At 47.6% G+C, this 12209-nt stretch overlaps 5 protein-coding genes across 5 annotated transcripts; 4 read left to right on the top strand and 1 right to left on the bottom strand.

The window, feature by feature from the left end:
• Nucleotides 1-922: 922 nt before the first annotated feature.
• On the top strand, nucleotides 923-3193 carry EV420DRAFT_1650557 (uncharacterized protein; the record flags this gene model as incomplete). Its single annotated transcript, XM_060478470.1, has 3 exons — nucleotides 923-1562; nucleotides 1611-1961; nucleotides 2010-3193. The coding sequence occupies 3 exons, from the start codon at nucleotides 923-925 to the stop codon at nucleotides 3191-3193; spliced, it is 2175 nt and encodes a 724-aa protein (XP_060323590.1).
• Nucleotides 3194-4135: 942 nt separating this feature from the next.
• On the top strand, nucleotides 4136-5160 carry EV420DRAFT_1769267 (uncharacterized protein; the record flags this gene model as incomplete). The annotated part of the gene is made up of 3 exons (XM_060481017.1): nucleotides 4136-4400; nucleotides 4450-4595; nucleotides 4655-5160. 3 exons carry the CDS (start codon nucleotides 4136-4138, stop codon nucleotides 4721-4723), a joined length of 480 nt encoding a protein of 159 aa, XP_060323589.1. The 3' UTR covers nucleotides 4724-5160.
• On the bottom strand, nucleotides 4812-6704 carry EV420DRAFT_1134484 (uncharacterized protein). The gene is made up of 2 exons (XM_060466001.1): nucleotides 6599-6704; nucleotides 4812-6543 (listed from the first exon to the last, which is right to left on the bottom strand). The coding sequence occupies exon 2, from the start codon at nucleotides 6528-6530 to the stop codon at nucleotides 4887-4889; it is 1644 nt and encodes a 547-aa protein (XP_060323588.1). The 5' UTR covers nucleotides 6531-6543; nucleotides 6599-6704; the 3' UTR covers nucleotides 4812-4886.
• A 1069-nt stretch (nucleotides 6705-7773) lies between these two features.
• Nucleotides 7774-8743, top strand: EV420DRAFT_1485989 (uncharacterized protein; the record flags this gene model as incomplete). Its single annotated transcript, XM_060470328.1, has 6 exons — nucleotides 7774-7824; nucleotides 8041-8112; nucleotides 8199-8305; nucleotides 8339-8454; nucleotides 8560-8677; nucleotides 8731-8743. The coding sequence occupies 6 exons, from the start codon at nucleotides 7774-7776 to the stop codon at nucleotides 8741-8743; spliced, it is 477 nt and encodes a 158-aa protein (XP_060323587.1).
• Nucleotides 8744-9376: 633 nt separating this feature from the next.
• On the top strand, nucleotides 9377-11489 carry EV420DRAFT_1752727 (uncharacterized protein). Its single transcript, XM_060480418.1, has 19 exons — nucleotides 9377-9515; nucleotides 9568-9666; nucleotides 9722-9743; nucleotides 9785-9897; nucleotides 9951-9963; nucleotides 10017-10034; nucleotides 10081-10106; nucleotides 10155-10233; nucleotides 10286-10310; nucleotides 10368-10379; nucleotides 10430-10488; nucleotides 10536-10599; nucleotides 10653-10689; nucleotides 10739-10798; nucleotides 10851-10878; nucleotides 10935-10992; nucleotides 11048-11072; nucleotides 11130-11223; nucleotides 11273-11489. The coding sequence occupies exons 1-19, from the start codon at nucleotides 9424-9426 to the stop codon at nucleotides 11354-11356; spliced, it is 1008 nt and encodes a 335-aa protein (XP_060323586.1). The 5' UTR covers nucleotides 9377-9423; the 3' UTR covers nucleotides 11357-11489.
• Nucleotides 11490-12209: the final 720 nt, after the last annotated feature.

Below are 12209 nucleotides of genomic sequence, written 5' to 3'. Positions count from 1 at the left end.
CGCGTCACTTTCCCCTGGTACGATCTTGCAAAAAATGCGTGCATGCGCAGTGGTTCATATAACTACGTTAAATATTCTTCTCAATCACCGCCAGTTAGTGGAGCACTGGTCTTCGGACCTGGACATTTGAACGTTGAACGGTCTCGACGACGGAACACGTCACTTCCCGTCCATCCTAATCAAGAGTAAACCTTCAATGTTACGATCTATTCACTGGCATTCTTCCCTTATCTTCCACGTCTTTAACACGGCTTCTGAGTTTGATCGTGGTGGGTTTTTCTTTTCCTACCTTATTGTAAATATAATCACATAATCACCGATATTTACTAGGAATCATCTATTACTTACTCATATTTCGGGCCAACACACTGAGCTAAATGGTCCTTTGCCCTGAGCCCATATCTACTAAATAGTTGCATAATGATGCAGACCCTTAGCATCCTTCTTCCCTTCTTCGTGTCAACGGGTTCTACATTTCTGACTCATGAATATCTCATCCCATCGTTATCGATATCATAGTTCATCACCATCTACGTAACTGGATTTTGAGCAGGATCCGTTAATTTTGATAGCCATGTATGTTATTTTCTTGCATTTGAGAATGAGCTGACTCTTTTGGTATGATTTCGATCGCGCTTGCGGACGGCTCGATGTAACGGTCTCTGCACTCACAATCTACGGGCACCAGAGCGCACCAAAGGTCCTCCCCTCGGTCCGAGATCGCAGGGTGCCTTGTATATTTCCGTGGTCTCATCCCTGAAAACACGTTGAGTATGGGCGAAGTCAGCAGAAACACAGTCCACGCGCGTGTTGGAATATATTTACGGAAAAGATTCTAGGGCACCCACCCCTAATTGTAATTGCAAATTATTGTTATTTTCCCCGCCGCCTCGCGATTTCTCTCACTATCGACTGGCCTCTCATGCCACCAATCAAAAATCTGAATCAATCCCCCTTTGACCGAATATTAGGCTTTCCTGATGCCCCCGACATCGAGACGCACACAGCGGATTGGTGGACGGTAATGGATCGTCACACCAAAGCACGTTACGACCCAAAAGCTCCTCTGTCTTCCCACCACTTTCGTTCACAATCTGCCTCGGTCTTTGAAGAAACAACGAACGAAGACGTTGTTCTCGAGTTCATTCACTTCCGTCGTTTCACTGCCACCAATCAGCTCCGGCGATCATGCCGCATCGTCGACCTTATAACTGAGGAGGACTTTGAGAAGGAGTGGCTTGCACTCTCAGCGGAGGAGCGGGAGAAGCATTTTTTAGCTGGTCTGCGCGCGGCAGAGCAAAACACGACCTATGTCACGTTCATCAGAAGTAAGGCGGATTGTCCGGAGCTGAACAGGGACGAGGTTACGCGGGAAGGTGGACAGGGATTCCTCGATCTCATGCACCAGCTCGTGCTCCCAGATAACGCCAATGTTCCAACGCAGCCTCATGTTATGGCCAACTCTCGGTTCGACAAAATGGTTGGGTTCAAAGAAGATGACACTCATAAGGCTCGCTTGGCACAACTTTCAATGGCAAGGATGATCAGATCAGAATATATAGGTGCGTGGAAATACATATCTGTGTTAGCAGCTTTTCAACATTGCCCAGCAAACTTTGTTATGAACGTCCTCATGTCATACAAAGGTATAACACCCGAGATCACTGTCTTCACCACTGAACACTCGAAAACCAAGTCTACTCTCAAGAACCACTCGGAAATGTTCGAGAATATGATGGGAAAGACTGCAAGCAAGCAATTTAAGAGGGACGAGGTTAAACGTCGCAAAGAGATGAAGCTCCATTGTCAGTGCTGTCTCAAGGTCGAAGACAAAGAGAAGGACGGTAAAATGACAGTTTGCTCTCGGTGCAAATCCATCGGACGCGAGATTCGATATTGCGGTCGTGACTGCCAAGTGGCTGATTGGAAGCAGCATAAGAAAGAATGCGGCAAGCCTTTGGGTATGATGAGCCGTTTCATCCGCGACTAGTATTCATCCATTTTGATAGATATTTCTTCCGCATTTAACGACGTTCACATCGGAGATAGCGAAAGCAACACCAAAAGACCTGACCTCCCGACATGTCCACCTGGGCATCGGCGGTCACCACACGCTGTTCGACTCATCGAGTACCTCGAACTCAGCACAAAGTACGACTACGTTGTCGAAACAAAACCTGGCACAGACGATGTCTTCGGTATCAAGCTCGACGAGGTCCCTGGTGCTGTCGCATTTATTCACATGCGGAATATGCTCTTCACCACGTCTGGTCCTGGCGCGGAAGGAGCTCTGCTCTACGTTTATCGAGTACTTCAGACTCAAGGTGGTGTTTCTGGAGAACGTTCCGTACAGGACCAACTTAAGCGCGAATATGGGGAACCTCTATGGAATCGAATGCAGGCCCTTGTTAAACGGGGTCCACCATTCTCTATACCTGAAGTATCTCGCAACGATGTTGACGTTATCATCAAAGCTTTGAGGCAATTAAAACGCTTCACTCAACAGCTTCCGTCATATACTATTGGTACGGGAGCGATAGCCAAGCTCGGACTTCAAGTAGGACCAAAGAAGGATGTTTGCGTAATCGTACACTTCCCGGAGGACGCAATGCCTCCACCATGCATACTCATCCCTATCCCCAACCCAGCACCTAGAGTCCCCGCACGGAACGCCGTCGGACCTAACTTCAACCTACCTGAGCCAAGGCACTTCGACGACTTCGATTATCACCAGTACGTCGACCTGGCCCAGCAGAAAAGTTATCTTCAAGTCTACCCGCATGCAGATTACATCCTCTGGGATAGCAATGGGGTACCGCTTGCATTTACATATACCGATATGCGATTCGCCATGGCGTTCCTTCATTACCGACATCGTTTGTTCGAAAATGGGCCGTACGACCATGACGCATTGGCGTACTTAATCATGGCTTTACGAACTGCCGTGCGTGGGAAGAAGATCCCCGAGGCGGTGCTTTTGGCGCAACTAGAGAGGGAGTATCACCCGGGGTATGTGGAGACAGTGAAGGCGTGCATCAAGGTGCGCCCGTCTGATGGGAAGGAGGTATATCATCGAAGGGACGGCAAGGTGTTTGAACTTGGGCAGATTCCTGCAGAAAAATCTCTTATGGGGAAGATCATGATGCAGCTCGAGGAAAGTGGGAGATTTGGGGAGATTTTGGATCGTTTCTAGCTCGATGGGATTCCTCGGGAGTCGGTAGTGCATGTGCATTCTACGTTTTTCATTCTACAGCTGAATGAATTCTTTTGTATAGGGTGGGGCACTATGTTTCGTAAAGATCGAACATCCCTTCGATCTGCGACCCCTAAGGATTGGCAAGGAACCCGCCTTCTCTTTCTGTCGTACCCTCTAGTTTACATAATGCGAGTCTTTTTCTCGAAACCAACAGTTCTCTGCATAATGCCTTCCGATCGAATTTCTATCGTTCCTACTCTTAGTCTATAAAGGATTCTGACTGGAAACGACACTGGGAAACAGATCGGCTAGGGGATAAAAACTCGTGCAACGGCAGACCGCCCATGTCAAAACTAAATAACTTCCATTCCCCCGTTCACCTATCTTGCGCCCCAAAAATTCATGTCTTCGCTTGATACTGCAGTAACCGACCTTGGTGGACCTCGTGAAGCTCCAGCCATGAAGCTTACGGCGTAGAAAAGTCCGACGGAGAAAGATGAAACAAGTCGTCCAGTGACGCACCTTGTTTAGTACTCGTTCCCACGTTTGATCTTTCCTTCACCAATGTCTAGTCACTGCAGACCGGGACCTATGTTAAGATGGGACTTCAAGCGTTATATCACCTCAAAGTGCATATTACAATCTCGTTGCAGTATCATCCGTACATGCGACTTGACCTTTGAAAGTCCGAAAGTTCATAATTTCCCCGCGCTCTCCGATGTTCATGGGCCTTTTACCGATTTTCTCGCATTCTCTCGGTCACTCAAAGTTTTTCAGCGCCGAATTCTGAGTAATGCCTCCATACTTCGGGAACTGGGCCCGCCGCGAGCGCCCGTGCCTGCCCCCCTGGTCAGTCAGCTTGACTGTCGCTTGTATCTCTCCCCCGGGGACGGACTATAAAAGCGCTTTTGTCAGAGTCAGTAGTCTTCAGTAACAACAATGTACTTCCTTCCTTTGTTTCTTACTCTCTTCGCCTTCCCAGTTCTCATCTTAGCTGGTGGTACTATCACCTCGCCGGTCAATGGGACGGTCATCCTGCCCGGGCAAAGCTTTGCCTTCTCGTACGATCCCATGGCGGACTACAGCGTGTCCACCTACAACTATACCGTCTTCCTCCTTACGAAGCTCCCCACCTCTCTTTACTCATCTAATGAGTGGTCCAGCGGACACTATTTCGGTCGTTTCGATTACCCTAACTACCCAGGTCAGTCATAAGCATGTTTATGTTGCTTCCATTAAACACATCTGCTTAGCCGTTCCGTACCCCACCCATCCTGCTCCAGCTAATCTAACCATGCCGGACTTTTCGCAGCGCGTTGGGAGTGGGTTTGGTGGCGGCATCAACATTAGCGACGCTAAAGTTTATTTGGCGGTCTTGGAGGAATGGGCTACCGGATCGGTGAGTAAACACAAGACCGATGCTGTACCTCGTAGGTGCTGATGCTTCTTTTGATACAGGACAACTTCGGATTGACAGTGAGCCTGGCAATCAACGAACTCATTTACAATGGCACGACGTCGGGTTAAGGTCCATTCAATGAATATTTCGAAATCTCTACTATAATGTACACTGTATTCACATTTAACGTATTATGGCTTTTAATTTTTAAAATGACGAATGGTAAATATCACGAAGGAGCGTATAAGTAGTACAATATTAGAAGATTTTTCTTCACTTTATCCCATTTCCTCAGACGTACTCTCTTTGCAGATATGCAGGACTTCTGGGATCGGGATCGACGCGTATCATACGCGAATTGCTGGGCGAACACTCTTCGTCGGCCTTACCCCCAATCACATGAAACAACGCCCCCATTCCTCCGTCCTTCAACCTATTCCATCTCTCCACGTTCCCCGCTCCTGGGGAAACAGTAATATCCTGCTTAACCAGAACAGCAGCTCGTACCTCGACGCTGGCAAGCTTAGCCACACCCGTCATCTTGTGGTTGCGCCGATTTTCGACTGCGTCAATCAAGGTATCCCTCAGGAACGACATTGATGGCACCGTGCGCGACTTATGTTTATGTTGAACGATAATGTTGAGTTTGGTCAAGCGGGGCACCAACGGCATTTCTCTATCTCCCTCTCCCTCTCCCCCTTCTTTGACGTGAATAGAGGGCAAAATCTCCAGAAGACAGGAATCCATCCTATCGTTCCACACGGTAAAACTCAACGCGAGCTCTTCCAGCGCGGGCGACACCCGAAGAATGGAAATAAATTTGTTCACCACCGGCATACAATCTCCGAAAGTGATCTTGCGCAAGGAGCAGCGGGATCTCTCGATTAGAAACAGAAGGACGGGGAGGTTCACCTCTCGGAAATCTTTGTTGAACAGCTGGACGTGGACTTCTTCCAGCCTGGGTGCGATGATGGATCGAAGGACACGTGGGTCTCCGGCGTGAAGAGTACGCAGAAAAGGGAGTCGTATGTTGTCGGTCATGGGCGTGACGTTCTTGAGTTCGGGTCCATAGAGCTTGTACTCTTCCACCTGTCCCATCTCCTGAAGGTACTTCGATATGCCCTCGGGTATGGACATCTCTTTGGCCCGAGCGCCGCACCAATGATCGCTGAATGATTTCAGCTGAGCGAATGGGAGCTCCAGCGTGAAGCCTCCCATAGATACATCGGCGGATTTCAGCTTGGGCGCATCCGCAAAGATACTGCATGGCGTCGCTGACCAGGGCATGTCCGCAATCATCCCAGGAGAGCCAGAAAACTTGAGCAACTCCAAAGAGCCGAGACGTCCACGAACAGCGTCGAGTACGGCTAGTGTCTCGGGGTTGGATAAGGTGAAGTCGAGGCTTTTCCACCGAGGAGCGTGCTTCATGAGGATGCGGAGGAGCATGTGGGTGACGGAAAGCATGGAGTCTTCTCCCTCGACGAAACGGATGGAGAGCGGTTGGTCCTGCGAATGTTTAAGGACGTCGAGGAGGCATCTGTATGGTTTCAGGACGTTCATAGCCTTAGGACTGGTGTCGATGGTGATGTTCGTCCATAGAGGTGCGTATGTGGTGATGATGGAATTCCATTTCTTACACACTTTACTGAGCACCCAAGGACCGGCGGTGGCGTTAAACGGATCGATAGTAGTAGAAGGTATGGCCTGAGAGAAAATGTCAAGCAATATTTCCGTGGGCATCTCATTTATGAAGGCGGGCTGTTTGGACTTCTCCTTTTTGATCCTTGGGACGTTTTCAGCGTCCAGGTCATCGCAATGAAAAATCGTGGACATGAAAGAAGGAATGTCGGAAGCGTTCCGGAGATACAGTTTGCTATAGTAGTCCATGAATTTCTCGTATTGAGCTTTGTTTGTTAGCGGGTCGCTGAACAACATCTTCAAAGAGTATCTGTCAAAAAAACACAATCAGGTTGCGATCAAACAGAGAAGGGCCTGCCACGTACGAACAGCAATGCTTTCTTTGATAAGACTGGGGGACCGCAAGGGGTCCGTTATGCCAAGTCCTATAATTCAAGCGAGCGAGGGCGTATTTAAAGAGGAAGGCAGCAGACCTATGACTCGGTGCAAGAGAAAGTCCTGGAAATATCTGGAAATACCCCTTTCAAGATCAGCGACAGATAATTCGAGAAAGGACCAGCAGATTGTGGCGGCACCCGGTGCCTTCGCGCCTCAAGGCAAAGACGTTTCAGGAACATCAAATTTCTGGATTAACGCAAAATAGAATAGCGTTAAGTGGCGTCTGACGATACCCAAACGGCATGTAATCATGAATGGTCCAACCTGCAAGTCCGACAAACTGACCATGATCATCTGGAGGTAAGTTAGACAGGGTTAATGGCCATCCTTGGAGGTCAGATTCACCCCAGATGAAGGTTTGTAATGCTGGTGCTGCAGCGACATTACGCTTTGAATGAATCCTAAGCATAGCCTTATACGCATGGTGTGGCTCGATGAAGTTTTCCGATAATTTTTTCGTCTCTCGTGTATCAAGCCTCAGGCTCTTCAAGCTCTTAGGCCCTACTTATCATCGACTTTGTCTCCGAAACCAAAGGTCCGAGATTGGTATTGAAGGTCACAGATACTGCTGCGTATTATAATATCAATCTTTCACGCCACTCCCCGTCAGCCATTTTCACCGCAGCACAGTAAGATATGCACCTTTGGCAACACGTATAGGCGTGGCAAACATAATTCAGCTATCACTCATAGCTCCGCACGTTTTCCCTTGTATGAGCTGGTTTGGCTTCAAGAATTGCGGCAGCGTTGGGAAGGTCTGGGTCTAAAGATTCGTTTCCGGGCAACAGTGGACATTGTTGTGCTTGTTCATCTCGAGAAAAGATCGATGCGAACGATGTTGTGTAAAGCAGAAGTAAAATTAAGGAGACGAGCGGTGAGTGGTTTTCGGAAGGCGATCACCGGCAAGCCGCCATGTTTTCACGCTCCGACCAACTTGTCGTCCACGTTCCCCTCCCAATGCGTCGCCCACCAAAAACACCAGAAACACCACGGAGAACATTGCAAAATCACCCGGAACTGCTTAGGAGTAGGTTTACTTGAATGCAGAGATCAAAAAATAAAAATCAAAGCAAAGTGAAATGAAATCGGGAGAATCGGCAAAATGTTCGAGCACCACCACTTGCAAGCCATATCCTTCGGTACCATTCTTCTGGTGTGACTACCCTCTTCATCTCCCTGGACAACGAGTGAATTTGCTCTTGAGATGGCTCTGGATTCGTTGTATCGATGTCAGCGCGTACATTGCGTCCATTTTCGTGTCCAACTTCCTCTTGGAAGGCCCGCAGCGACGGATTACTTGGTGTACGGGGATAGCGGGCGAAGACTGTCATCACTTTCGGTCCCATTGGAGGCATAATTTACACCATAGGATGCAGACAAGGTCGAGACATCAGGCCCAAGCTTCACGTATGGCGTCGCGTCAAGGAGCAGGCATCGGAGGGTCCGCAGCTCTGTCTGAATCGCCCGTTCCCCTTCTCCGGTTCTCGATGGATGTCAATGCCTTGGATTACTGCAGGTTTTTGTTAGTGCCTTTGGCCCCGGAAAGATAGCACGCCAGGCTCATCGTCCAAGGACCAATCTGACAGGGCCCTTATTGCACTCCCGAATTTAGTCGGATCTCCAGAGGTATCGCAGTAGTTCTATTCCCCTGGAAGGGTTTCTTACAGTCGCTCAGGCCGATTTTTGGTCTCTGCCATCTCGCAGTCGAGTACACACTGCGATAGGGAAGCAAGAAAGCAATGGTACCGTCCTTTCTACGGCGCGCGCGGGAATCAGGCGATTGGTAAGTAGAGTCTTTAGCGTTTATCCCTGCCCTACTTATTTATATAAAGGTATTATAATGTCTCTTCATCTATCTGAGCAAACGGCGCTCTCCGGATACTCATAGTGCATGAAAGTGGAAATGTGACATTACGGGAATTTGTCAAGTCAGATAGGACAATGTCCATTGAAGGGATGGGATGGAAAGTGCTGTGGAAGGTGGAGCTACATGCCAAGGCTAGTATGTGAGTGAAGTCGGCCTGAGGAATTGTTAAGCTGGTGCTTATGTTCATTACAGGGAGAGTTCATGAGCGAAGAGAAAAGGCTGAAGTTGAAGGTGCAGCTCGAAATCAAAAAATGTGCAAGGGACGTGCTCAACAAGAAAAATGGCGCTTCCCAAAGACATGTATTGATGGCCCAAGTGTTTGTCACCAAGTTGCGAATTCTCGACCTGCGAAACCAGAATATTAATGCAAGGATGTATATTCAAACAAGATCACCTCAACCATGTTCACATCAGCCTGCTCCAGCGAGGCTGTTACATGAGTAATAGGTTTCAAATGAGAACTGATGCTGATATTTTTCACCCAGCCTATGGTTCGCTGAGTTGATGTGATGAAGAAAAGAAGCAGCGTCTATTCATAGCTCGTGGAACATGTTATCCAACAATCCGGCGGAAACTCTTACCGACATCATCTCTATAAGTTTCCACCCACTTGTAGGGTCAGCGACCAGACCAGGCATCAGAGCGCTACACCGCAGCCCTCTCGGGGTAGTGGATGTCTCTGCAGTCCTCGCTATACTTTGCTTAATGCGACAGTCTTCTAAATCTCAAGTTCATCGGATCTTCATCGTTAGATCCATCGCGCATCTTCACCAGTTCCAGTGTCTCATGTCAAATCACGGGTGACCCGGTGATACATTCTGACCCAGGGTATGTTGTTTATTTAAACACCCATCCTTGTTGCCTTCCACTGTCGCGGAGCCCAATATGTCAGCAGTACCAGCTTCACGACCCACTTCACTTCCTGCTCTAGACAACACTCTTGGGGCCCTATATATTGGCGCCAGTCTCGCGATGCTGTATGTATTAAGTTTCTCTCGTAGATGATCACTACCTCTAACAGCGTGGAAGATTGTACGGTGCTATCTGCGTTCAGACGTTTCTCTACATAACTTCAAATCGGGCTCGATCTGACCGTTGGTGGTTGAAGCTTCTGGTATTAGTTATAGTGTAAGTGGCGATATTCTATATACGCTGACAACAATGTAACTCAACTTACTTGCAGCGTAAGAACTTCATCCAATGCGGTAATGCCATCAATCATACTCATCTGATATCCCACAAACAGGGATTAGATACTGTTCAACAAGGTGTGATTATGGCTGGCATGTATCGCTTTTTGGTGAGCGACTTCGCCAATCCAGCTGCATTGGAAGAAGGAGGAGCCGATAGTGGCGTAGCGTATGTATTCATATTTTTTACATTTAGCCGCATCTCATTAACAAGGTAACTAGATTGACCACATATGCAAGTCTTGTTATTTTGTCGTGAGGTTACTTATGACACTAACATTACGACAGGAGTCGTCTATCATCGGAGTCAGCGTCGTTTCTTGGTCTTCTCTCAATATGCTCATAGGACTAGGTCTGCTCTGTGCTTCTCATGCAGCTGTGAGTAAACGTTTATCAGAAATCTGTCTTATTTATGCCAGTTGATAGCTTTTTCTGTTGGCGCATATGGAAAATCGGCGCTTCTTCACTGAATTTATGGATGCGAATCACCTTTATGGCTATCACGGTAGGAGCATTGTACCATTCTTTCTTTACCACGTCTTCATGTCCCACGACAGGTTCCATTGGCGTTCTTTAATTTCGGTCAGTAGGGCAACACTGTCACTACTATTGAATTTACCTACCTCTCTTTGAATTCAGCATCGTATATCGGTCCGTCAATACATTTGGGAAAAATCAGTGACGGTGCTGATACTTTGCAGCTATGGGTGTCCTCGGTTCCCAGCACCGCTTACAGACTTCCAACTCACCTGGATTTTCTGTGAGTGGTTATTATTTACAGAAGCCAGACCAACGAACACCTCCCAGCTTGCAGTTAAGCTTGCGGCTTCAAGTGGCATGGCCTTTGATGTAATCGTGACTCTGGCTATGAGTAAGCGGCTTGATGTCTATTCCGTTTCGAGTGACGGTTCAACTGCCTTGTAGTTACAAGTCTTCATCGAGTTCGATCAGGGATCATCAGGTGCGTGGTCGTTCTCACGATGGACGGTTGTTTGACATTTCCGGTATAGAAGTGATCATGTTATCACTCTTCTTACACTGTTCACTGTCAATACGAACCTCATCACGACGTAAGTACTTTTGTCGCCTCTATATACCATTACCGTTGAGACTCGCCGATAGTTTACTCTCGGTAGGGTCATTGGTTACGGTAAGATGAGAGTTCGATTCGAAATCCACGTTTGTGCTCAACAAGTATTCTTGTAGTTCTTGGTCCTTCCCGATGCGACAGTCTACGGAGGAATTTCTTTCTTAATTGCAAAGTGTAAGGTTCATTTCCTCAGTTTCATCTTCGTTCAACTGATTCCTATCTCTTCAAGCGTACTTGAACTCGTTTTTAGCCATGTAAGCCTGACCTTCTTTCGTAATTCGAGTGAAGCTTACAATATCATCATCCATCAGACTCAATTCTAGAGATTACCTTCGAGAAAAGCTGGATCCGTCAATGTCGATTCACGAGGCCCAATCTTCACATCCAGTGTTTGCCGAATTTAATGTACGTGATAATTGTTGTTCTTAGGCATCAAATTGACGGTCTGCGAAAGTCGACTGATACCACAACGACTCAGCAAATGGAGGAGTCGGAGCCAGAGTCAGCTCTTGTGAATGATTCGTCAACCAAAGTCTAAATTATTTTGCTGATGTTGGGGGAATTAACTTATTTATATGTCGATTAAATATTTTATGTTTGATATGTGTTATACTACGATGCTACAAGGATATATCCCTTCACTGAGTAACAAGATACTAAAAAGAGCCAAGCAAAAAATTAGGATCATGATGTGAAGGGCGTCACCGTTCACGCACCCTGGTCCCTCATTAGACGCTTCTTAGCGCAAAGTGAAGGTAGGCAACTTTAGTCGCTACTTATCTGTCCAAGTTCAGAAATTACTACACCTACCTACTGCCGGAAGGTGGTCACCAGCTCGGACAAGTGGCTGGGCGATTGATCGATCGCCTGCCAACCGTTCCTTATTGGGACCTTGTGCCGGTACCAATACCAATACCACCTTGTCTCTCAATGCCACGGTATCATTTCCTTCCTTCATATCACAAGCGCTCTTCAGCAATCGATATATCGATCTGTGGGGGCTAATTGCAAATGGGATGCATCCCCTTCTCGAAGACGTGTTTGGCGCTGCTGTTTTGAAGGAGAAACCCATTTACGACTCACTGAATCGTGTTACGAACAAGACCCTAGACAACATATAAGACTCTGGTAATGTCAGCATCAGCGGGGACACGCCAATAAAAGGAGCGAAGAAGCCGCAGATGTACTTGTACTAAGCATTTGGCTGGTCTCTCACCCGCTCGAATAACAACTAATACACCGCCAGGCTGGGGCCGCCGCCACAATGCAAGCAAGTCATATCGTAAGACGTTCCTTCCAAGATTTCTCGCTTCTCGGGACTTTTTCGTTCCATCTTATCCCCCATAATGTTAGGCATTGCAGTGCGATTGGATAAAGTTCGCTTGGGAAAT

This window comes from Desarmillaria tabescens, assembly GCF_030435595.1.
Source record: "Desarmillaria tabescens strain CCBAS 213 chromosome Unknown EV420scaffold_77, whole genome shotgun sequence".
NCBI classification, from domain to species: domain Eukaryota; kingdom Fungi; phylum Basidiomycota; class Agaricomycetes; order Agaricales; family Physalacriaceae; genus Desarmillaria; species Desarmillaria tabescens.
Note: the sequence above shows the minus strand (reverse complement) of the source record. Positions and strands in the feature narration are given on the sequence as shown.

What these genes read in the sequence shown, in the direction of transcription:
- EV420DRAFT_1134484 (XM_060466001.1), bottom strand. Translation starts at nt 6,530, where the DNA reads ATGTTGTTCAGCGACCCGCTAACAAACAAAGCTCAATACGAGAAATTC.
- EV420DRAFT_1752727 (XM_060480418.1), top strand. Translation starts at nt 9,424, where the DNA reads ATGTCAGCAGTACCAGCTTCACGACCCACTTCACTTCCTGCTCTAGAC. An exon ending in GGCGCCAGTCTCGCGATGCT is followed by an intron (nt 9,516 to 9,567) that starts GTATGTATTAAG and finishes ACAGCGTGGAAG; the next exon opens with ATTGTACGGTGCTATCTGCG. An exon ending in CTTCTGGTATTAGTTATAGT is followed by an intron (nt 9,667 to 9,721) that starts GTAAGTGGCGAT and finishes ACTTACTTGCAG; the next exon opens with CGTAAGAACTTCATCCAATG.